Raw genomic sequence first — 23,185 nt, 5'->3', positions numbered from 1 at the left:
AAAAAAAAGATCTCGCAAAGCTGGAATTGATTGATTGAACTTTTTAGTCCCACCCAGTCTGCCGTTACCACCGCAGCCACGCCCATCCAATGGGCCACGCCTACCCGGCACCCGACGATACATAAGTGGGTTTTGGGTTGCAGTTTGGGCACTCGGTCTCTAAAAGGTTCGCCATCGCTGTTATAGCCAGTCCTATCCAGAGACAAGCTGGAAGATGTGTGCTGGTAGTTTTTGACTTGCAGCCATTTGTTTAATGACCGTTCGTGCTTACAACAGCACTATCATAAACAATAGGTTAATTCATCACTCAATAGCCTTCTTCTTACTAAATATATATAGATATATTACATATCACATTCCTTTCTCTCTGACTCTTTTTTCTAGCCATTGATAAAAATTATCCCATGTTCTAAAGTACACGGAGTCTTCTTTCTCTTTTATCTTTAAAGTCAATCTATCCATTTCTGCACACTCTAGGATTTTCTTAATTAGTACTTCTTCAGTTGGTAAATTTTCATTTTTCCAATGTCGGGCAAATACAATTCTTGTTGCGGTTAATATGTGTAGTATTAGATATCTGCAATCTTTCTTGTAATTAGCTCCTGTTATTCCTAACAAACATAATTCTGGAACTGTATAGTTCATTTTAGATGGGTGGAGAATAGCTACCTACTCTGTTCTTCTAATCGTGGGGAAAAAAACACTGCGAACAACAAAAGGAATCCGTTTTGAGGAAGATATTGAGAATGATTGTTTCTTGTGCCAATTTTTAGGACCAGGAAGGGAAATAATGCAATGTCTCTTATCTTTCAGCCCTTTGGTGTGAATCAGCCAGGACCTTATATTAGATATACAACTGTAGATGCAAATGGACACTTGAAAAATGGTTCAGGTAAGATTACTTTCTGTTGACTGTGGCCTTGGTTTTTCAAAGTACTGATCCTCCATATATCAGGTACTGTACAACACAAATACAGATTTGCCTGCTTTAGAGATGACCCCTCACTAACGTTAGACTTTGGGATTGCAAGGGATCCTGAACGTGGTTAAGAGTTAAAAGCAGTGATAAGTCCTGAATATTCCTAGCCAGGTAATAAGAATATCCTCTAAAACAGTGGTTCTCAACCTGTGGGTCGGGACCCCATTTGGGGTCGATCGACCATTTCACGGGGGTCGCCAAGCAAGGCTGTCCGCCATTTTTTTTGTCCGCCATTTTCCCCCCTTTTCCGGCGGGTGCCTTACCTCCCTTGGGCTGGGCTAGCTGGTGGTCGGCCTGCTCCGTCTCTGCCGCTTGCCAGCTACGCCTCGGCCGGCGCAGGGGGCGGAACCACGCATTCGTGGCGCTCCCGGGCAGGGAAAGTCCTCGACTTACGACCAGTTGGGTAGTCCTCGACTTATGACCGGTTTAGTCCTCGACTTACGACCGGTTTAGTCCTCGACTTACGACCGGTTGGGGTCGCGGCATTTAAAAGGTTGAGAACCACTGCTCTAAAAGTTGGGGAAATGAAATGCATTTATTTTTTTTTAAAAAAAGGGGGAGGGGGAATAGGTAAAGGCTTTTCTAAAAAAAAGAAAGATAAAAGATCATTGCTGTTGACTTCCTCTTAAGGGCAGGGAGCACAGAATTAATGCAGCTTTAAATAAATGCATTGTGACCTTACTTGGGGCTTAATTGCACTCATTGGATCTATTTATGCAGCCGTATATTTTTCCCTGTTTTTTTTTTTTCCTACTGCTAATGAATAATAATAGAGTCAGCACTTTCCCAGGCTTGCATATTTTTAATATTTTGGGGGAGCTAGCACCACGATCACATACAGTGTTGTGGAGCAGTTGGCTGCAGGTACCCATATAATTAAGGAGATTATAATAAGCATTTCGTATACCGTATTCAACCACTCCAAACTGGTAACAGACTGGATCTCAGCAGGACAACTGTCAGTCTGGCTGGTTTTATAATCATCTGGGCTTTTAATAAATTAAAATATTTTTAGTGCACAGATGGTAAGAAAAAACCTGTCCCTTGATAGAAGGACAGAGAGAAATATAAATCCTAACGAAGGCTGAGTCTCTAAAGCATTCTTTTCCCTGGAAAATGAGCTCAACTAAATTTCCAGGGATTTGACATTTATAGGCTAACCCAGGCCAATGGCCAGCACGATCAATAAGGGGAAACTTTGGCTATTCCAGTCTTTTTATTATGATTATTATGATTATTCAATGTAGACTTTTGCTATTTTGGTGCAGGTCCTTCAAAAAAGGAAAGATCTTCCCAAGAGGTTTTCTTAATTGGCTGATCTTTGATTGTAATAAATTAAAAGTGAAGTATAAATAATTTCTACTTGCTGACATCAATCCTGAAATAGCACACAAGGTTGCCAGGTTTTGCGTGGTGGCAAACCAGGCAAAAAATAATTAAGAGCAATTGAACCTGCCCGATATGGATAGCCAGAAATGACTGAGGCTCAGCATTAACCATTGGGGTGAACGTGCTATGTCAGCTATTATAGGACATTTATCTGAAGAGAAGTTTATAATTCTTAAATCCTTTTGGATAATTTTGTTGTTTTATTTATGAATATATATGCATGAATATGTGAGAGGCATTGTGTGTGTGTGTGGAAAGAGAGAGAGAGACATACACACACACACATATGTGTAATATATTTATTCAATTTCAGTAGCCACCCATCTCAGTCAATGACTTACAATTCAAAAAAACCTATTACAAATAAAATACTACAAATAGTGCAAAAGAATAAAAGCAGTAAAAAACTAGAACTACCCAAATTTAAATTCGCTAGGAAGATACCTGACCGGTTAGCATCTGTATAGTATTTGTATTTTATGCTGCTGTTTCAAGTTATATTATCCAGCTTGTTAATTTTAATTTCTTGTTGTTGTATATGTGTAGCCTAAGCAAGCCTGTTCAACATATTCTAATGCAATACTGTCTTGCAGCCAATTTTTCTTTTGTCTGTACATTTTTTAAAACTGTCCCGATATTGTCAATTTAGTTTTGGATATTTTAAATATTAGAATGCCAATTGTCTTCAACTGGTTAATGACCACAATAAAGTTAAGCAAGTAAGTAAATTAAAACTGAAAACAAACAAACCCTGGAGAGGTCTCTCTAACATTTCTCCAGTTCTGCACCTAATTCAACATCAAGAAATCAGAAATATGAGTCATGACTGTGTGGTTTCTAAAATACTCAAAATTATTGAATAGCCAAATGTGCATTCATCTGGGCTAGAACGACTCTGTATATGTGGGAAAGAAGGCTTTTGATCAGACTCCAGAGATTTAGGTTGTATGACAGAAATATGAGCATTTCAGAACAGACTGAATTGCAAAAGAAAAGGTGGGGGGAAAGACATGATTTATTCAAGAATCTTGGTCTAAATATTAGGTAGGCACAATAAATCATAGATCATTTTTCTAAAGTAAAATCTGAAAAAACTGTTTCCTTTTTAAGCAGTTTAAAAATCCATGTATTTCCTAATGTCCACATTTCTCTCAGTTTTAGCCAAAATCAGATTGTGTATCAGAAAAGAGAATTGCTCATCTTAACCATGAATTCACAGAATTGCTTTTGTCCCAATAGGAGAGATCTTCTGCAGCCCAATCAGTATAAGGCTGTGAAGACCCATGATCCATGAGAATTCCATCTAAGACAGAGGTGTCCAACCTTGGCAACATTAAGGATTTATATTAATTCCCTAGCCAAAGGAATTCTGGGAGCTGAAGTCCACACGTCTTAAAAGTTGCCAAAGTTGGACAACCCTTAATCTAGGAGAACGTATGTCACTTTGTAGGACTCTGATCCTCCTCTAGTGACTATAGAGAATAACTAGTCACCTTTACTAACAGTCCAGTTTGTTCATCAAAAGGACATTTCCCAATCTCTGTGTGGTCTTAAGGACACCTTACCATGTTTGACTTGTACAGTAACGGTTGCAACACGTAAGATCTGCAAAACGGGCCTTTGAAGAAGTGGATGATGTTAACGGTACAAATTGCAAATGCAGGTCGGAGGAGAGATAAGTGGGGCTTCTCCTGAATTCAACCCCAAATTAAGGCCTTATGATGAATAAATATGGATGGCTTTGAGAAGTTGGATTTTAAATATTAATAGCCTGTTGTTGCAAGCAATATCATAGTTGCTTCTTGGGCGATAAAATTCAGCGCTGTTTTTTTTTCCCCACTCTGCAGTCAAACATATGATGAAAACAGCAGTTATTAGATTAGCCCCTGACAGCTCCTAAAAATTTAAGGTAATAGACAGACCCTCTAGCTTATAAGGGAAGGAACTTACGTCATGCCCAATATTTTCTTTTTTTAACTGTATTATAAATAAAAAACTTTAAAAAAAATACAAGAGAACACAGGGATGAAATTAGTTCATCATTCTCCTTCAAGCGATACAGTACAGGAATAAACATAATTGTTGGCGTATACATTTGGTGCTTTTGAATATTCTGAATTTTTCATGTATCTTACTTCAGTTGTTCTTAACCGCTGCCCTAAAAAGTGACAACTAATTGTCTGATCAACAACACTGCCTGAGTTCTAATACATTAGCTGTAGATTTTATGCATATATTCATTACTTATTAAAACCACAGGCCATCTGTGCCTTTCCACATTTTATAGGCTTAAACTTTAGTGTTATCCCATAGATTCTTTTATGTTTAAAGCCGAAGTACCCTATGGATTTTTGCACTTTTTTTAATAGCAATCCAGTATGATTTTTATTGGTATATTACAATTAAACATCTCCAGCTGCAATTTAGTCTGAAATATTCCGCGTTTTCTAAGCTGAGGATTAGTCTTGGTCTCTGAATAGCGTCTTGCAGGCTGCGGTTCAAGAATGTGGGGCCCAAGAAATGCACGTTCTTTGATTGTATTTAAATTTACGCTCAATTAAGATTAAATACAGTCAGTATGATTACTGTTCAGTCGTGTGTATAATGACTTTGCCCTTTTGTCACATTAAAAATTACCATTCGGTAACAGTGATGGGACGTCCGCAGATACCACACATCAGAGTTTTGGGAAATGCTCATGGCTATGCAGCCCCAGTCCATATGCCCTTATCTTGAGAAGAAGAAAAAATAGGCAAATTATTGCATTTAAGCTAGCTTTGCCAGCCTTGGCAAGATTTGTCTCAGTAACGATTGAAATAGCCGAAGATCATCTCTTTGCCAAACTGAACAGGCCAAAACCTTTAATTCACAAGAACAAGTTGGTACCTCTGACGGGAAAAATGCCAGAGTTGCTGGAATTGGGTATGTCTAGTTTAACGAAGAGAAGGACGAGGGGGGACATGATAGCAGTGTTCCAGTATCTCAGGGGCTGCCCCAAAGAAGAGGGAGTCAAGCTATTCTCCAAAGCACCAGAGGGCAGGACGAGAAGAAACGGATGGAAACTAATCAAGGAGAGAAACAACCTAGAACTAAGGAGAAACTTCCTGACAGTTAGAACAATTCACCAGTGGAACAACCTGCCTCCAGAAGCGGTGAATGCTCCAACATTGGAAGTTTTTATGAAGAGACTGGACAGCCATTTGTCTGAAATGGTATAGGGTTTCCTGCCTGAGCAGAAGGTTGGACTAGATGACCTCCAAGGTCCCTTCCAACTTTATCATTATCATTATTATTATTATTATTGTCCCTGGCCTTCGTCACACCATCACCACAATCAAAGTGCTTTCATTAATAAAATACTGGGAAAGAGAACCTCAGATACTGCATGTACACAAGAAAACACTGAGAATGTCTTTTAAGCTCCAGTCGTTCACTTGCGTCTCGAAAATTCTCTCCTTTATGTTCAGAAGCCTTTACTGCAGAAAGAGAACAACAACAGCAACAAAAAATAGGTCTGGCTCTGTGTACCTTGTACATTCTATTGCCGCATCCCAATATGTGTTGTTCTGCTCTATTTCATGTTCCAAATTATGCTTCATGTCCATAAGGAGCTGGTACAGTCCCTGAAAGCTTTTGCCAGCTGGTTTCCAACAACGTTGAAATTGGGAGTTTCCGTGAGATTAAGCCAGAAAAGAGTTTCGTTCTCTCCTAACTCAAAAGGGTTCAAATGCAGATCCTGTAAATTGCTTAAATGTGTTCTTAATTTCTTTATTCATATGGTCCCTGTCTGGGTCCAACACTCATGAGGACAATTGGATCTGCAGAGGAAGTCCTTTAATTACTAGGGGTGTTCAACTTTGGCAACATTAAGACTTGGGGACTTAACTTCCCAAATTTCCCCAGCCACGGGGATTCTGGGAGTTGAAGTCCCCAGGTCTTAAAGTTGCCATGGTTGGACGCCCCTGATTCATACCATCACTTCCTTGCCTCTTTTCCACAAAATAAAATGCAGTTAATTATTCTGTTCCACAAACTCGACGTCTTTTGCCTCCATTGCGGCTTGCAAATTTACCAAATGAAAAAAAAATGCTACCGAAATAGGGATATGTGTGCTTCTGTGTATTTAAGGCTTATCTGATTCTCAAAAAAAAAATTGTCTTAAAGAAGGCTGTGGCATCAAGTCCCCAACTGCTTCTTTGAGAATCTTTTCCCTTTGCTTGCTCCAGTGGTGCAGTCTTTTAAGACTTTTTTTTCCCCCTATCATGTTTACAGAGAGATGACTAATCATCATTACACTCTGCTCCCTATTAACCCCTGATAGACATGAAAGGGCACAAAAGGATATTTCTGTCCTTAGCACCTGGGTCATTTTTCTTCTTAATTCATTGCTCTTTATGTCCACGTTGGAAGGAGACTTGATGACCGACCGACTTATCACAGAGCCTTTGTTCTTCATGGCAATTTTTTAACCTTCCTTAGCTGCCTGGCCCTTCACCTAAAGCTGAGCTAGCATTTTGTAGTCTTTCCTCACTGGCATACGGTTAGGAATGCCACGATTATTTAGTGCTGTCTTGGAGCCTTGAAGTTACAATCTACGCTTTCCATGTCAATGACCTATTAATTGTTTAGGCAGTTTTGCTAATATGCTTATGTAAATCATGTTTGCAGCTGGAAGATTGGGGCATTTCAACCTGTCACCAGATTGCAGCGCCTAAGGGTGATCTTGTGAATGCCCTCTTTCTGTTACCACTTGAGAAGGCAGGGTATGAAAACAGCATGGCTCGGCTTAACTCAACCTAAAGGGGTCTAGATGAGTAGAGAATAGTCTGTTTGCTAAAGCTTGAAAATATTATTGAGGGGTAACCCCAATGTTAATAATAATAATAATAAAGTTGGAAGGGACCTTGGAGGTCATCGAGTCCAACCCCCTGCCCAGGCAGGAACCCTACACCATTTCAGACAAACGGCTGTCCAGTCTCTTCTTAAAAACTTCCAGTGTTGGAGCATTCGCCACTTCTGGAGGCAGGTTGTTCCATTGGTTAATTGTTCTAACTGTCAGGAAGTTTCTCCTTAGTTCTAAGTTGCTTCTCTCCTTGATCAGTTTCCACCCGTTGCTTCTCGTCCTGCCTTCAGGCGCCTTGGAGAATAGCTTGACTCCCTCTTCTTTGTGGCAGCCCCTGAGATATTGGAACACTGTTGTTCCCAATCCTGCCCTAATCCCAATCCCGATCTTAACCCTACCCTGAACCTTAATCCTGATCCTCTCCCATCCCTAACCCAATGAAACTCAATAAAAACCTTTATAACATAGATGAGTAGGGAACAGTGAGTGATTCCTGGACTTTTCCCATTTGGGGAACTGCCTCTGGAAGAGGACAGGGACAGATTGCTGGAGATCCAGCAAGGAAGCAGGAATCCAGTTTCAGCCTGCGCTCTGGTTCCGAGGACATTTTCAGACAGAAGGGCTGCTTTTGCACCTAAAAACTTGTGGTGTCAGCCCCTTGGATTTTACAAAAAAAAAGTGTCATCGGAATCACGTTTCTGTCGCTTGAGCGGATACAGTGCATCTTGCTTCTGGCAAGAATAAGGAGTGTTTAAAAAATAATAAAAGAGGCAGAAGACAGTCGGGAAGGGGTAATGGGAAGTCACTTGAAGAAGGTAGTGGAGACACAGAAAAGGAAGCATTAGATATCAGCTAGAGCAGAGGCCCCCAACCTTTTAGACACCAGGGACCAGTTCCATGGGGAGAGCTTTTTCCATGGACCAGAGGGGGCGTGGTTTCATGTGCTGCCTGCATCCCACGGATGGGGCTTTGCTTGTTTGCACGGCCCGATTTCTGGCATGCCGTGGCCCGGTGCCAGTCCACAGACCGGGGGTTGGGGACCTCTCAGCTAGAGTAGATAGAAAGACACAAGGACCAGCAGAAGAAGTAGACGTTGGTAAACCTTAAAAGGTGGTGAGATCCAGAATTGAAGGCTAAAGAGAGGAGGGAACAAGTACAGGTAGTTCTCAACTTACAGCAGTTCATTTAGTGACAGTTTGAAGTTACAGAAAAAAAATAACATACGACCTTTTTACACACTTACGACTGACCGTTGCAACACCTTCCATGGTCACATGATCAAAATTCGGACACTTGACACATGTACTAATGGCGGTTGCAGTGTCCCAGGGTCATGTGATCACCTTTTGCGATCTTCTGACAAGCACAGTCAATGAGGAAGCCAGATTTACTTAACCACTGTGTTGTTAACTTAACAACCGCATGCTTCCCTTAACAACTGCGGCAAGAAAGGTTGTAAAAATGGGGCAACATTCGCTTAACAACTGTCTCCCTTAACAAGGGATGTTTTGGGCTCAATTGTGGTTGTTAAGTCAAGGTCTACCTGTACAGCATGGCGGGGGGGCTGCTCACTGGTTTCTAAAAAGGAGGACGCAGTGCCCCCCTCCATTAAGGCAGACCACCACTGAAAGGTGTTTTCTACCTGATCCTACGGGGGATGACGAAAGAGGACAACACATGTATCCCTCTTCCATTTTCCTTCAAAGAGAGATGAGCAAAGAGTTCTGTCCTTCAACCTCAGTATCAACCCTTCAGGCTTAAAGCTGAATTTTGCAGTCTCACACATTGATATTTTACCAGTAGTTCCTTCTCAGCCAGCCTTGTCATCTCCTGACCCTTGTTTTTCTTGACCTGTGGCTTCGTCAATTAATTTCCTCGGTTGGCTTCTTGGCCCGTGCTGTCCCGCCGTCTCGCTCGATTGCTCTCCACAAAGTGCCGCGTGACGCTGCGCTTCGCGCTGCTTCACGTTCGGATCTGCTCCGGGGGAACGTGGCTTTGGTTTAGGTTACCGTCTCCCTAATCAATGGGAGCGTATATATTTTTTTAATTTTATTTCATTTTTATTTTTTTTTTGCATTGGTGGCTTTCTCCTTAATTGACAGTGTCGGCACTGTGAAACTTGAAAATGGGAAATGGAAATTTGCACAGCTGCTTTCTTTTTACTTAATAATAAGCTGGCATGGTGATGAGCCCCAGTCGGCTTGCATTGGCAGCAGCTCCGGTCACCTCTGAGAGAGGTCAGAGAGTAGACGCAAACTTCAACATGTGACTGGGAGGCTGTTGTAAATGCACAATTAGGAGCCCGAGAGCCATTTTCCCTACCCAGATTGATTTTTTTCCCCCACAAGAAAACCCTAACCACTCCACCAGCTTGTTGGGGAAGACGCAGCAGAATGGCTGCAGCTTATTGGTTAGACCAGTAATGGCAAACCTTTTAGAGACTGAGTGCCCAAAAACTGACCCCGCCCCTGCTCCACCCCCTGCCCCGCCCCCGCTCTGCCCCCCATCCCCCACCCCGCCTGCCCACAGGACCACTCACCGCCTCCACACCCCGCCGCAGATCGCCCAGGCAGCCCAGCAGCACTATGGCGGCCACACCCTCTGTCCGTGCCCTGCAGCATCAACTGCATGATGAGGGCAGAGTCTTGTCTACGTTGCCTGGCTACCATGTCCTTGACTGCACTGCTCCGTGTGGGCCACGTTCGGGGGTGACTCTCCTCCAGGGGGGCTGCTGGAGAGGAGGGGGTCACAGGGGGAGGCAAGGCACGTGTGCCTACAGAAAGGGCTCCGAGTGCCGCCACTGGCACCCGTGCCATAGGTTCGCCACCATTGACTGTTGGCATTTGATAGCAGTTAGGTGCCGGTGGTGAGTTTTAATGTTTGGAAGGGTAAAATTAATACCTTCCCACAATGTTCATGCACAACAGGTTTAAGGAACCAGATGTTGCCTAATGGTAACATCTGGAAAAGTATCAATCTCTTTGGCATTGTAAGCCTCTCCTTGCTCTTCACAAAAAAAAAACCCAACAAAGTCAATGGAATCATCTGAGTTTGTCCACAGCTGTCAAAGTGCTGCCCTGGTAGGAGACTTTGGAATACAGAACTTGCTATATTGAAGGGATTCGCCTCCTTCTTGAGTTTTTTTTTTTTTTAGGAGGCCCCTTTTTATTAAAAAGTTTTAATTTTGCTTTTGATCTGTTTTTGTTTACTTTTTAATGGCATCAGCTTGCAGTAGCTCCTGGTCAAACTTGGGTGGTAGTGTCGAGCTGTAAATATCTCTTGGAGAAAATGTCTTGCAAAATATGTTTTTTTCAGACCATTAAAGCAGCCATATCTTTTTCCAGTCTTCATAAGCTAAACAACTAATAATAATTATTATTATTATTATTATTATTATTATTATTATTATTATTATTATTATTATTATTATTATTATTATTATTATTATTATTATTATTATTATTATTATTATTAATAAAGTTGGAAGGGACCTTGGAGGTCATCGAGTCCAACCCCCTGCTCAGGCAGGAAACCCTACACCATTTTGGACAGATGGCTGTCCAGTCTCTTCTTTAAAACTTCCAGTGTTGGAGCATTCACTGCTTCTGGAGGCAGGTTGTTCCACTGGTTAATTGTTCTAACTGTCAGGAAGTTTCTCCTTAGTTCTAGGTTGCTTCTCTCCTCGATTAGTTTCCACCCGTGGCTTCTTGTCCTGCCTTCAGGCGCTTTGGAGAAGAGCTTGACTCCCTCTTCTTTGTGGCAGCCCCTGAGATACTGGAACACAGCTATCCTGTCCCCCATCATCCTTCTCTTCATTAAACTAGACATACCTGTTTGATTACTGGGAAGAGAGTTTTAATGATTTGAAGACAGGAGTTTTGTAAGCATTTTCAGATGCTGCAGAGGACCTCCTGAAGAATTTGCGCACCCCTTCTCGTTAGTAATGAGATCAAAAACCAAAAGGAAAGCTTAGCCCTGTAGGCTAAATTGGGAAGGTTAAAACAATCCATCATAGAAGATGATCCTAGCAAACAGATTCTGTTCTGTTATCCCGAAATTTATCAGGAAACTGTTCATGAATTGCTGTTTATCATGAATTATTTCTCCATTTGATATCAATTCTCTGTTCTTTTGGTACACACGGACCATTTCAAAAGCTTTCAACATACAGGATGGCTATCCACTAGAGAACTGAATATAATTTTAGATCTAATTAAACTCTGTCATTTATTAATTGCTCTTTAGTTTTTTTTGACAAGCCAACTCTGAATAGCTTGGCAGCGTTGAAGCAAGGAAAAAAAAAAAACCAGGAACAGCTTATTATGTTAGTTCTTTCCTTAATGTTCTAAATTTGTTTATTTTTTTTTAACTTGCCTCGGCTGGTGTATGTTTCTGCGTGCATATTTTTTCTGTGGCAGAAGCTTGTTATTCCAAACAAATTGCTCTTATCCCAGCCACAGGATTTCAAGGCATGCTGTTATTAAACAGCAAAGGATGACTGAATCTTTTCATAATGTAAGCCATGAATTTATCATATGCCATAAAACAAAGCTAGAGTTTGCAAGATCCGAGTATAAATCCTCTAATATAATTGTAAATTAGTTGTTCCTTTGGATATTTGACATCCTTTCATTAGGCTGTTTGTTTATGCCATTAGATGCTCATTCAGTGCTTGGTGATTTGGATGCTCATCACACGATAGACAATAAAGTGTAATAGCTGGGCTCGCATCACAGTTTTGGAGCAAGGCATGCAACAGGATTCTGGAAGGGAAAAGAGATTAAGATCTACTGAAGACTTGACATCCTTCCTTATTTCAATCTTAGTCATTCCTTCTTGTAAAGAAACATCGCATGGTTGAAAACTGCTGTTTTTTAAAGCAAAGGAACACCTTTTAAGCACTTGAGTCCTGGTAGTGCAGTGGTTAGAATGCAGTATTGCAGACTAACTCTGCCCACAGCCAGGAATTCGATCCTGATCAGCTCAGGGTTGACTTAGCTTTCCATCCTTCTGAGGGTCGGTAAAATGAGCCAGATTGTTGGGGGCAAGATGCTGACTCTGTAAGCCACGTAGAGAGTGCTGTAAAGAATTATGAAGCGGTGTATAAGTCTTGAGTGCTATTGCTATTGAGGTAGGGAGGAAGAGCTAGCATATTTTATTTATTTATTAAATGCATATGCTGCCCATCTCACGATCAAGCAACCCCGGGCGGCTTACGCATGTCAAAAATAGCAATATAAAACAATTGAAGGCTAAAAAAAACATTAGGGATTAAAAATTAAGACATTAAAATGAACAACATTAGAAAGGTGGAACATGGATACAAAAGACCAATGCGCAAATGGCGTGAAGATGAGGTCTTCTGTTCTGCTAGTCATGTCCAGATTGGGACCTCCCCATCAGGACCCCTGGCCAATCAGAAGACCCTGAATATAGGAACTTAATCTACCCAAGTAAGAACATGGCTACATGATGCGAGTTTCCTATAGCGGTAAATCACTATGCTGCTGACTGTCCTACTTCTACCCAATCTTCCCACTTAGCTCCTTCGATTGCAATGACTCCCAGAGCATTGGTGGCAATCGTTTGCTGCCCACGTTTTTGATGGAAATGAGGCTGCTTATACTATTTGATCAGTCCCAGACCTGTCCTAGAGAAGTGGTGCAAGGCTGTAATGTCTACGGTAAGTTAGAGCAAGGTGTGATGTAGGATACTGTGAACGTCGCACTCCCTCGATTTATATACGGTTTGGGCTTGCAGGTCGCTGGTCTCCAGTGCAACGTTGAGGAAAATAATTTCCTGACTATCTCAAAGGATTCTGTCTTCCTCTGTAGCAGAAGTAGCCATGTAGAAAATCATTGGAGAGTTTTATCACACCCAAAATTGATTGTGTACTTGTGTCTGTACGTGCGTGCATGCATTCCCTCATTTCAGAAATACGTTTGGTCACAGAATAATAATTGTGTTTTAGACATAAAGGAGAGACTTGGTAGAGAGTCATCAGAGCCATGATATTTCGTAAGGTCTTGAAAAACCACAGTCTAGGAGTAATGACGTTCTTATTGGATTTGTTTAATATAGATATCAATGAGCCAGCCCTCACCTTCATTGCGCCACGAGCTTTCGTCTGCAGCCTCTGACTCGTGCGTGTGTTAGACTCCTTGGTCCGTGTTTCAAGATGGGGCGGGAGGGGCAGCCAATGTCACCGCGAACCCCGTGCGCCTGGCGTGAGCAGTTAAAAAGCTGAGCTTATCAGCTGAAAAGCTGACAGCCCGGGTGTCAACACTGCTAACATTGGAGGTTCTTGCTTTGACAACATATGAAGATGCAGCCTTTTTCTTTCTTATGCTTTACTCTTAGAATTAGATGATGCTGGGGGAGGAGGCAGAATGTGGTGGGAATTAGTTAGACATAACAATATTGTACTAGTGTGTGAATTCAGATCTTGAAATAAGAGATGATAAGAATTGGCAGGTTGCAGAACAGGAGGGAAAGCCTGCATTTCAAGCTAATTGGAGAATGTGATTTATGACTGTTAATTGGAGGAGGGAATTGTGTTTTGATACTATGTGCTCAGGGGAGGGGAATCCAGTTTTTGGCTTCAACTATGTTAGTGCCGAAGCTATGCTACTCCAATAAAGATTCTTTAAGGTAAACAATGCCTCGAAGTTCTTTGACGAATTTCATCTGTCGGAACCATGACACTGGGTTTGAGACCTGAGCACCGCATGATGGAGCAAGCTCCCATTTTTGCTCCTGCCCACCTACCAGTTTTAAAGCATGACAGTGCGAGTAGATAAATAGGTACCACTTCGGTGGGAAGGTAGCAGAGTTCCATGTTTCACCGCACACTTTGCGCTGCGGCATGATGTCGTGCTGGCCACATGACCGTGGAGATGTCTTTGAACAACACTGGCTCCCTCAGCTAAGACATAGAGATGGGCACCGTCCCCCAGAGTCGGACACGACTGGATAAGGGAAACCTTTATCTTTTATCAATGAGTCACATAATCGGATGGCTCTTCGTGGAATTCTTTCATTGTACGCCCTATATCCAAAGACATTCCATGAAAAGGGTTTTTTTTAATTCACTCTTCAGCATTATTTGTTACTTGTATTGTGTGTGGAAACTCCTCAGTTGAGTTGTCTTCATTTTTATAGTTGATTGTTGTCTTATACTTCAAGGTCTTGGTGAATTTTTTGGTAGTAGTTGTTTTGCTATATGAGTGAATGTTCTGAATTAATATAAGAAATGTCCATGTGGAATCAGCTGAAATACTTATGAATGCTTGTGGAGGATGTGGATAGAGCAGTGATGGCGAACCTGTGGCACGTGTGCCAGAGGCGACACTCAGAGCCCTCTCTGTGGGCACGCGCGCCATGCCCTGGAGATGGCAACCGTCCCTCTTCAACCAGCCGCCCACTAACTCGCCGAGGTCCCACATGGCCAGATGCATCCCAGCACGCGTGCGCTCACTAGCCTCTGTATGCAGGGGCTGATGGTATCAGGCAGCAGCCGCCCCGGCCCCTGCCTCACCTTGCCCTGTGACAATGGCACCCTCGCCTTGCCTCGCCTCACCCAGCAGGACGTGCCTCCTGCCAACCGCCCTACCTGCCAGAGACCCCCTGGATCTCCCCCAACCCTGCCCGGCCCCCACAGGCGTCCCTCCCCATAAGCAACATCGAGGTGATCACGCCCACTTTGGCCACACCCACCCAATCTGCCACCACCACCACAGCCACGACCACCCAGTGGGCCACGCCCACCTGGCACCCGGTGATAAATAAGTGGGTTTTGGGTTGCAGTTTGGGCACTCGGTCTCTAAAAGGTTTGCCATCACTGGGATAGAGTATCTGTGGGAGAGAAGCAAAAAACATACACTTTGTATAGAACAGAGGTCTCCAAATTTGGCAATTTTAAGACTTTGCGGACTTCAACTCCCGCGCCGGCTAGCTGAGGAATTCTGGAAATTGAAGTCCACCAGTCTTAAAGTTGCCAAATTTGGAGAGGCCTCGTATAGAAGATCCCACCTTCAGTCTACATCACCTGTGAATTGAAAGGGAAAAAGATGGCTTCTTTCCAAGATCATATTACCAGCAGGCTAGTGATCAAGTTAGATGAACAGATAATCTAACTAGGTACAAGCAATATCTTGCATGATCTGACCTGTTCTCTTCTTGTGCCCATAATTACGTGTCCTCCTAAATGCAACTGAGACTAATTCAATAGCACTTCCTATTTTCCTGGTCTTTCAGAAAGCCTTTTTTTTTTTTTTGACGCTTCCACAGCAGAACTCTTTTCTTCTTCCGAGAGCAGACGCAAAGCTCACCGTTCCGATGCTTGAGAATTTTGCTCTGCTTGTGAGCTGCATTGCTCTTCTCCATATTAACTTTTCATCTTTGCTGTGGCAGCTATAATTGCAATTTTCACCTGGCACGAATATCTGGAGTCAATCAAATTGGGCACTGGACCATGCTGGAATACGGAATGAAGGCTCCAAATATGAATTAAACATGCCAGACTTCACTGCACCTTGTTCCACTTGCCAGCTGGCAGAAATTGTCGGGCCTGTCACTTAGTCCTCATCTTCTGGAAGTGAAGGAAGAGAGGATTTCCAAGAGTTCCAAATTGGGAACTCCTTTTTTTTTTTAGCCGTTCTGCTTTCTAACACAGGTTTACATCTTTCTGCATATGGAAGTCGATTATTGAGATAATACAGTAGGTCTTAACGTTAAACAGGCAAGTCCAGGGAAAAAAAAGGTGCTGGGAGAGGGGAGGATGTTTTGGGCATTTTGCTCTTTTACGCAATAGTGCCTTACTCCCACTTACAACCACTTGAAGAGATGGTGAGGTTGACGGCAGGATGCAGTGCATGAGACTGCTCATTTTGGTGACCTTTTCACATAACAGGTTGCGGTAGTTATCCAGCCGTATATCTGTGGGGTTAAATACAGGCAGTTCTGGACTTACGACCAGTGGCTTAGCTACTGTTCAAAGTTCAGATGGATGTAAGGGAATACTAGGCTGAGCCCGAGGGTGGCGTCAAATGCACCATCAGTTTGGAGTCTCTATGCTCTCATAAGAGATCTAAGCCCACCCGCGTTGAAGTCCATGGACTCTTTATCTGGTGCCAATTCACCTTGACCATTAGATCAGAGTCTTGTCTATAGGTTGCGTGAAATGAATTCATAGTACTTTTGAACTCTATTCTGGTTCCTGATTTTCTTGCACCTGACAATGGACCCTCACAAAAGCTACTTTATGACCCAGTTCTGAAGTTCTGATGTCTCATTCACACACATACTCTCTCCTTCTCTCTCTCTCTCTCTCTCCCTCTCTGTCTCTCTCTCTCTCTCTCTCTCACACACACACACACACACACACACACAGAGAGAGAGAGAGAGAGAGTCAGAGTCAAGTGACCACATTTCAGGTGCTCATTTGTAGTGCCCCGGGGTCAAGTGACCACGATTTGCAATGGTTTTTTGCGGGGGAGGGGGCAACTGGTGTTTACTTCTGGTTTCCAGCAAAAAACACCCTGTAGCAAACAATGGGTTCATTTAACAATTACCATGTTCTCTTTACCACTGTTCCCTTCGCTCGTAACTACTACAGCAAAGCAGGTTGTAAAATCAGGTCCGGTCATATGGTGACATGCTTTACAACCATCATGATTTACAAGCATAATTGCCAGCCTCCATTATGGTTGGAAGTCGAGGACCCCCTGTAAATAAAGATGCAATAAATGAACTATTAAGGATTCATTCATGCGAATAGTGGTATTGCAGCAAAGACAACCTGCTTACATCAAGATCAGCTTCCGTGTCGGGTTTTATGCCTCAAGGATCCACTTTAATAAGCCAAAGATCAGATGGGAAACTCTTCCTTGTTTACCCAGAAAAACAGAGTTCCCAATAGCTTTGAATGAATGCCAAGTCAAAAAATATCAACCAGGTGTCCAGTGCATGAAAAGTTTTGTCTATTGTCCTTTCCTATTGGGAGGTAGAACGACCCCACGTCAAACATCCAAGATTGTTTTAAAAAAAGAAAGAAAGAAAGAAAGAAATGTGCCAGAGAATGAATTAAGGTTGATAAGGCTGCCTAGCAGCAGAGGCAAAATTCTATCTGTGAGTTCCAACCTATTGCCCAAGCCGTGATTTATCGGGCTGTAATTTTCAAGTCATCTCGGATTGCTTAATTTAATTTATGTGCATGCGTTGGAGCACATGAGACCCAGAAGAAATGTCATGCTCATAACTAACAAGATGAAATGAATGGGTCAAGGTGACTTACTCCTCTCCAACGTGACTTCGGTGTTTGTTTTTTAGCCTAGTTGGTCTGTTAGGCTGTTTCCCCTTCTCCCTGCCTGCTTGAAACAGCCTATCAGCAAATTCGGCTCCGTGATTCATATAATCAAGTCTATTGTTGAGCAGCGAAACCATTCCAGAAATGCTTCCGCTAAAAAGTAATGGCTTCGTTTCCAATTTCACCATAATGACAGGCGCCCTGAATGGCATTACACGAAAAAGGACACAAAGCTTCCCGTCCATGTTGCGCAAGCTGAAAGCAACACTACTCTTCCTGTTCTAGCTTAAACAGGCTTGTTGTAAAAAAAAAGAAAATGACAAAAAATAACACAAAGAGCTTTGAGCTTTTACCCCGCTGCATAAATGCTGAATGTCACTGTGAGATTCTTTTCGATGTACAATTTTAGTGGCAGGCAATCAACTGGTAGCGAAACGGCATTTCTTTTGAAGGCCTTAAGCAACATATTCATTGTGCCATTTTTTTTTTAATTGCATTCTAGCTGGACAGCTGAGTCAGTCTGCACACTTCGCCCTGCAGCTTCCATATACTGTTTTAGGTCTGGGTCGAAGCGCTAATTTTCTTGATCGTTTATTCGTCGGCATCCCTCGTCCCTTGGGGGAAAAGGTACGTTAAAAGCACTACCCTGCATGGAATTATCTTAATATTTAAGATAAATCTGTGTGTTATGTTTCAGGGTCATGCCCTGGAATCAAATCATGTTGGGTTCTTCTCTTATGTATAGAGTAATAGACATAGAGTAAAAAGATGTTGAGACTCTAGAAAGAGTGCAGAGAAGAGCAATAAAGATGATTAGGGGACTGGAGGCTAAAACATAAGGAACGGTTGCTGGAATTATTATTATTAATAATAATATTATTAATAATAATAATAATAAAGTTGGAAGGGATCTTGGAGGTCATCTAGTCCAACACCCTGCTCAGGCAGAAAACCCTATACAATTTTGGACAAATGTCTGTCCAGTCTCTTCTTAAAAACTTCCAGTGTTGGAGCATTCACAGCTTCTGGAGGCAGGTTGTTCCACTGGTTAATTGTTCTAACTGTCAGGAAGTTTCTCCTTAGTTCCAGGTTGCTTCTCTCCTTGATTAGTTTCCATCCGTTGCTTCTTGTCCTGCCTTCAGGCGCTTTGGAAAATAGCTTGACTTTCTCTTCTTTGTGGCAGCCCCTGAGAGATTGGAATTGGGTATGTCCAGTTTAATGAAGAGAAGGACTAGCTGTCTTCCAATATCTCAGGGGCTACCACAAAGAAGAGGGAGTCAAGCTATTCTCCAAAGCACTTGAAAGCAGGACAAGAAGCAACGGAGGGAAACTAACCAAGGAGAGAAGCAACCTAGAACTAAGGAGAAATTTCCTGACAGTGAGAACAATTAATCAGTGGAACAACCTGCCTCCAGAAGCTGTGGGTGCTCCATCACTGGAGGTTTTAAAGAAGAGACTGGACAACCATTTGTCTGAAATTGTATAGGGTTTCCTGCCTGAGCAGGGGGTTGGACTAGATGATCTCCAAGGTCCCTTCCAACTATAATGAGAAGGAGGAGGAGGAGGAGGAGGAGGAGGAGGAGGAGGAGGAGGAGAAGAAGAAGAAGAAGAAGAAGAAGAAGAAGAAGAAGAAATAACAAAACAACAATAATAACATTATTATTATTATTAGTATTATTAGTATTATTATTAGTATTAGTATTATTAGTATTAGTATTATTTTGGTGTGAATTGCATTCTCCAATGCTGCAAACTGTGGATTTATGTGATCGTTGATTATATGCCTTCAAGCAGGCATCAACTCTTAGCCACCAGATAGATGATTTTCTCCATCCTGGTCCTTCAGGTGTTCCAACGGTGCACCCACCACCGCTGTAACTGAGTCCCTCCATCTTGCTTGCATGAAAATTCCCAGGGGAATTTAAACAAATCTTTTCCCCCTCTGCCCCCAGAAATTTTTGGAGTTTACCAACAAGGATGGCATTGTCCACCATCAGTAAAATTCCTTGGAACTTATTAAAGGAAAAACACAGAGGGGGCAAAAATTCTTTTTGAGAACTAGCCCGTTTTCAGAGAACTGCAGCATTTTATTTATTTTAATTTATCAAATTTAAGTTAAATTAAAATCTTAACGAAATGGTTTTTTAAAAAAAAGTATTTGTTTAAATGCTGTAAATAAAATGAATTAATTTGGTTTCTGCGGCATCATTTTATTTAGTAAGATGAACTAACAAGTGTTCCCTTGGGGGACCTTTCTTCTTTACAGGCTATCAGAAAACAAGAATGGACCGCTATCATCCCGAATTCCCAGCTTATTGTCATTCCATTTCCTCATCATCTTCCTCGAAGGTATGTGCTCTTCATTTCAGCCAAATTAAGTTCGCTAGGTGAGTTTTCATGCATGTTTGCTCACATACCTTCCAATAAGACCTGATAGTTTCCTCCTCTTGCAGAATTCTTTGCAACCTGGAAAAATAAAATCAGCATATTTAGTTCGCGCAGAACGCTCCCCCCCCCCCAAAAAAAACCCCATCCCAAATTATAGGCTGGGCACGCTTTACAATCCTACACATTTGTCCCAGAAACAAATACCATTTTCTAGCAGGGATCGGCAACCCAACACCCTAAATGTCATGCATGTTCTCAATCCCTTCCCCCAGTTATATTCAATTAAAACTATTTTTTAAATGTGGTACCGATAGAAGAGAATATTTGAGGGGTCCTGGGTGCTCTCTGAGCTTGGTTGTTTTCTTGCAGACGTTTCATTACCCAAACTAGGTAACGTCATCAGTGCCAGCGCTCCTTTACAAGACTACTTGTCGCTCAAGGTCTTTCCCTTGCTACCCCAGAAACTGGATTTGCAGACTCAGCTTTTTTTTTCTTTTCCTTCGCCAGGTGACTCTGCTCCTCTAAGACAGGGCTTTTCAACCTTTTCACTCACTGTACCACTTTTAGGATATGGCAATATCCAAGTACCACCAGTCACCTAGCAAGGTGTCAAAAACTTGATGACCCCCCCCCAAAAGGAAAAAAGTGATAAAATACAGGTAGTCCTCGACTTACAATAGTTCGCTAAGTGACTGTTCGAAGTTACAATGGCGCTGAAAAAAGTGCCCCCCAAGCCACAGCCGAGCAAGACACCTGCCTGCCCGCCCGGCGGCGCTCTTCCTCCTGTTCGAGGTTTTCATTGTTGTGAGCATTTCTGTTGAGGACTGGCAGTGGGGGTGGGGTGGGGGGGTGTTTGGTTTTTATTCCCCCCGTCTGCTGGGTGGTTGCAGCAGGTTTTGGTCACTTCATATGACCCTGGGACACTGTGACCGTCATAAATGTGAATCAGTTGCCAAGCATCTGAATGTAAATCACAAGACCCTGGAGAGGCTGCAACATTCCAGCTGATCGGCGCTTCTTCTGGGCTCAGCGGAAGCGCCAGGATCAGTGCTGCTTTCCAGATGATTGGTGCTTCTTCAGGGCTCAGCAGAAGGGCCAGGATCAGCGCCGAGCTCCAGCTGGAGCCTGGCGCTGATCCTGGCGCTTCCACTGAGCCCGGACAGCCCCGAAGAAGCACCGATCAGCTGGAAAGCGGCACTGATCCTGGCGCTTCCGCTGACAGCCCTGCAGCTCCAGCCGTCTCTCGCTCAGGCTTGTGCGGTGCTGCCATCGGTTCAGCTCATTCCCCTCCTCCGCTACCACTTTTCTAGGATGGTCGCGTACCACCTGCCAAGTGCCAATGTACCACAGGTGGTACCCATACCACTGGTTGAAAAGCCCTGCTCTAAGAATCGCTGAGTTTCTTGGACGCCTCTCTTCAGGTCTCCCTTTCTGATCTTGCTTTCTCTAAGTGGTCTCTTTACGTGGTTTCCCTCCATCAACTGTCTTCCTTCTCCTTTCTGAGGACTGTCCTTCCTCCTCCTTCCTCTCTTTTAGCCATTTTTCCTCTCCTTGCCTTGGAGCCACACCATCTCCCTCATAATGCAGGTAGTCCTCAACTTGCAACAACTTAAAACAGCCTAGTTTTAAATACCGGGAAAACCAAAGAGATCATTGTTGATTTCAGAAAAGGCAGCCACAGCCACACTTCTCTGTGCATAAATGATTCACCTGTGGTGACTGTTACCAGCATCAAATTCCTGGGTGTGCAGCTAACGAGCAGGCTGGCTTGGTCGCTCAACAGTGAGAAACTGGTGAAGCGGGCACAGCAGCGCCTGCATTTTCTGCGTCGCATGAGAAAAGCACATCTTCCTTCCCCTGTCCTGACCACTTTCTACAGGGGGACGATCGAGGGCATCCTGTCCTACAGCATCACAGTCTGGTTTGGAGGCATCACTGCTTCAGACAGGAAGGCGGTGCAGAGAGTGGTGAGGGTGGCTGAACAGATTATTGGCAGTTCCCTCCGTCCCATCCAGGACATAGCACAGAAGCGTTGTTTGAGCAGGGTCCGCAAGATTGTGTGGGACACTACACATCCTCTTCACGACCTGTTTTTCTTGTTACCTTCTGGGAGGAGGGGGGCATCGTGGTATCTGAAGCAGAACATCCAGATTCAGCCATAATGTCATTCCATACAGCATTAACCTTGTGAACTCTCAAGCTTCCTCCTTCCGTTATATATTCAAGATGGACAGTATTTAATATTTATTTGCTATGTATATGTAGGGGTGTGGGTCTATACATATGTTGTACGTAGTATATTTTAGATATCATGTATGTGTTTCACTTTGAGAGAGGGCAACTAAATTTCATTTTTGATGTGTGCTGTTGTGCCCACAGTAAAAAAAATGACAATAAAGGTTATCTTATCTTATCTTATCTTCAAAGTTGCAGTGGCACTGAAAAAAAAAAGTGACCTACGATCGTTTTTCACAGTTATGACCGTTGCGGCACCCCCAGGATCATGTGATCAAAATCCAGATGCTTGTCCACTGACTCACATTTGTGACAGTTGCAGCGTCCCCGGGATCGTGAGATCCCCTTTTGTGACCCAACAAAGTCCAATGTGGAAGCCAGATTCACTTAACAACTGTGTGACTAGCTTGACCAAAGTAGTGATTCCTTTAGTAAGGTTGTAAAATGGGGCAAAATTCACTTAACTAATGTCTCACCTAGCCACTGAAATTTTGGGTTCAATTGTGATTGTAAGTCAAGGACTACCTGTACCTGCCAGGACTTCAGATGGGTTTGGTTTCCTTTCAGAGTTGACTTCTTCCTTCACAGGTTTTGGTTGACCCTCTTTTTTTGCATTTCATTTATCTAAGCTCCAGCCTGGGGATATAAGACTCCAGCCAGTATTCTCCAACTTGCCTTTAAATCTCTAACCTTTTGTCTCCCCATCTGTTTTCTCTCAGGGACTGGATATCCTTTCTCTTTCTTTTTCTTTTTTTTCCATGCACACCATTTACTCTCAGCCCCTGGATACTTGTACCAAATCCCACTTATAAAAACCGTCTGTGACAGTTTTTCTTAATACCGTACCGAACACAAAAACTGTGTGTGATTTTTTTTCTACCCAAAAGCTATCTTATTGCATAAAGTTCAGCTCCCATTCCTTTTTTCTAAACTTAAGACTAATTCTGGGCTTGCCTTTATTTTCCTATCTCTCTCTCTCTCTCTCTCCTTCTGCTGTCTTCCTTACCAGTTTACAACTATTGCTATTCTTATTGAAGCTATAAAT

General features: G+C 42.8%; 1 protein-coding gene across 1 annotated transcript in view; it reads left to right on the top strand.

Annotated features, from left to right (window-relative positions):
- The window catches only part of ITFG1 (integrin alpha FG-GAP repeat containing 1), a 92,523-nt gene that overhangs the window by 59,064 nt on the left and 10,274 nt on the right, over positions 1–23,185 (top strand). Inside the window, exons 14-16 of the mRNA XM_015818958.2 lie at positions 814–892; positions 18,020–18,144; positions 19,784–19,866. Of these exons, the coding sequence (XP_015674444.1) occupies positions 814–892; positions 18,020–18,144; positions 19,784–19,866 (287 nt within the window). The remainder of the gene's footprint in view (positions 1–813; positions 893–18,019; positions 18,145–19,783; positions 19,867–23,185) is intronic.

Source organism: Protobothrops mucrosquamatus, unplaced genomic scaffold, assembly GCF_001527695.2.
Source record: "Protobothrops mucrosquamatus isolate PMUCROS unplaced genomic scaffold, P.Mucros_1.0 scaffold827, whole genome shotgun sequence".
Classification (NCBI taxonomy): Eukaryota; Metazoa; Chordata; class Lepidosauria; order Squamata; family Viperidae; genus Protobothrops; species Protobothrops mucrosquamatus.
The sequence above is the reverse complement of the archived record's forward strand: the minus strand, read 5'-3'. Positions and strand labels throughout refer to the sequence as shown.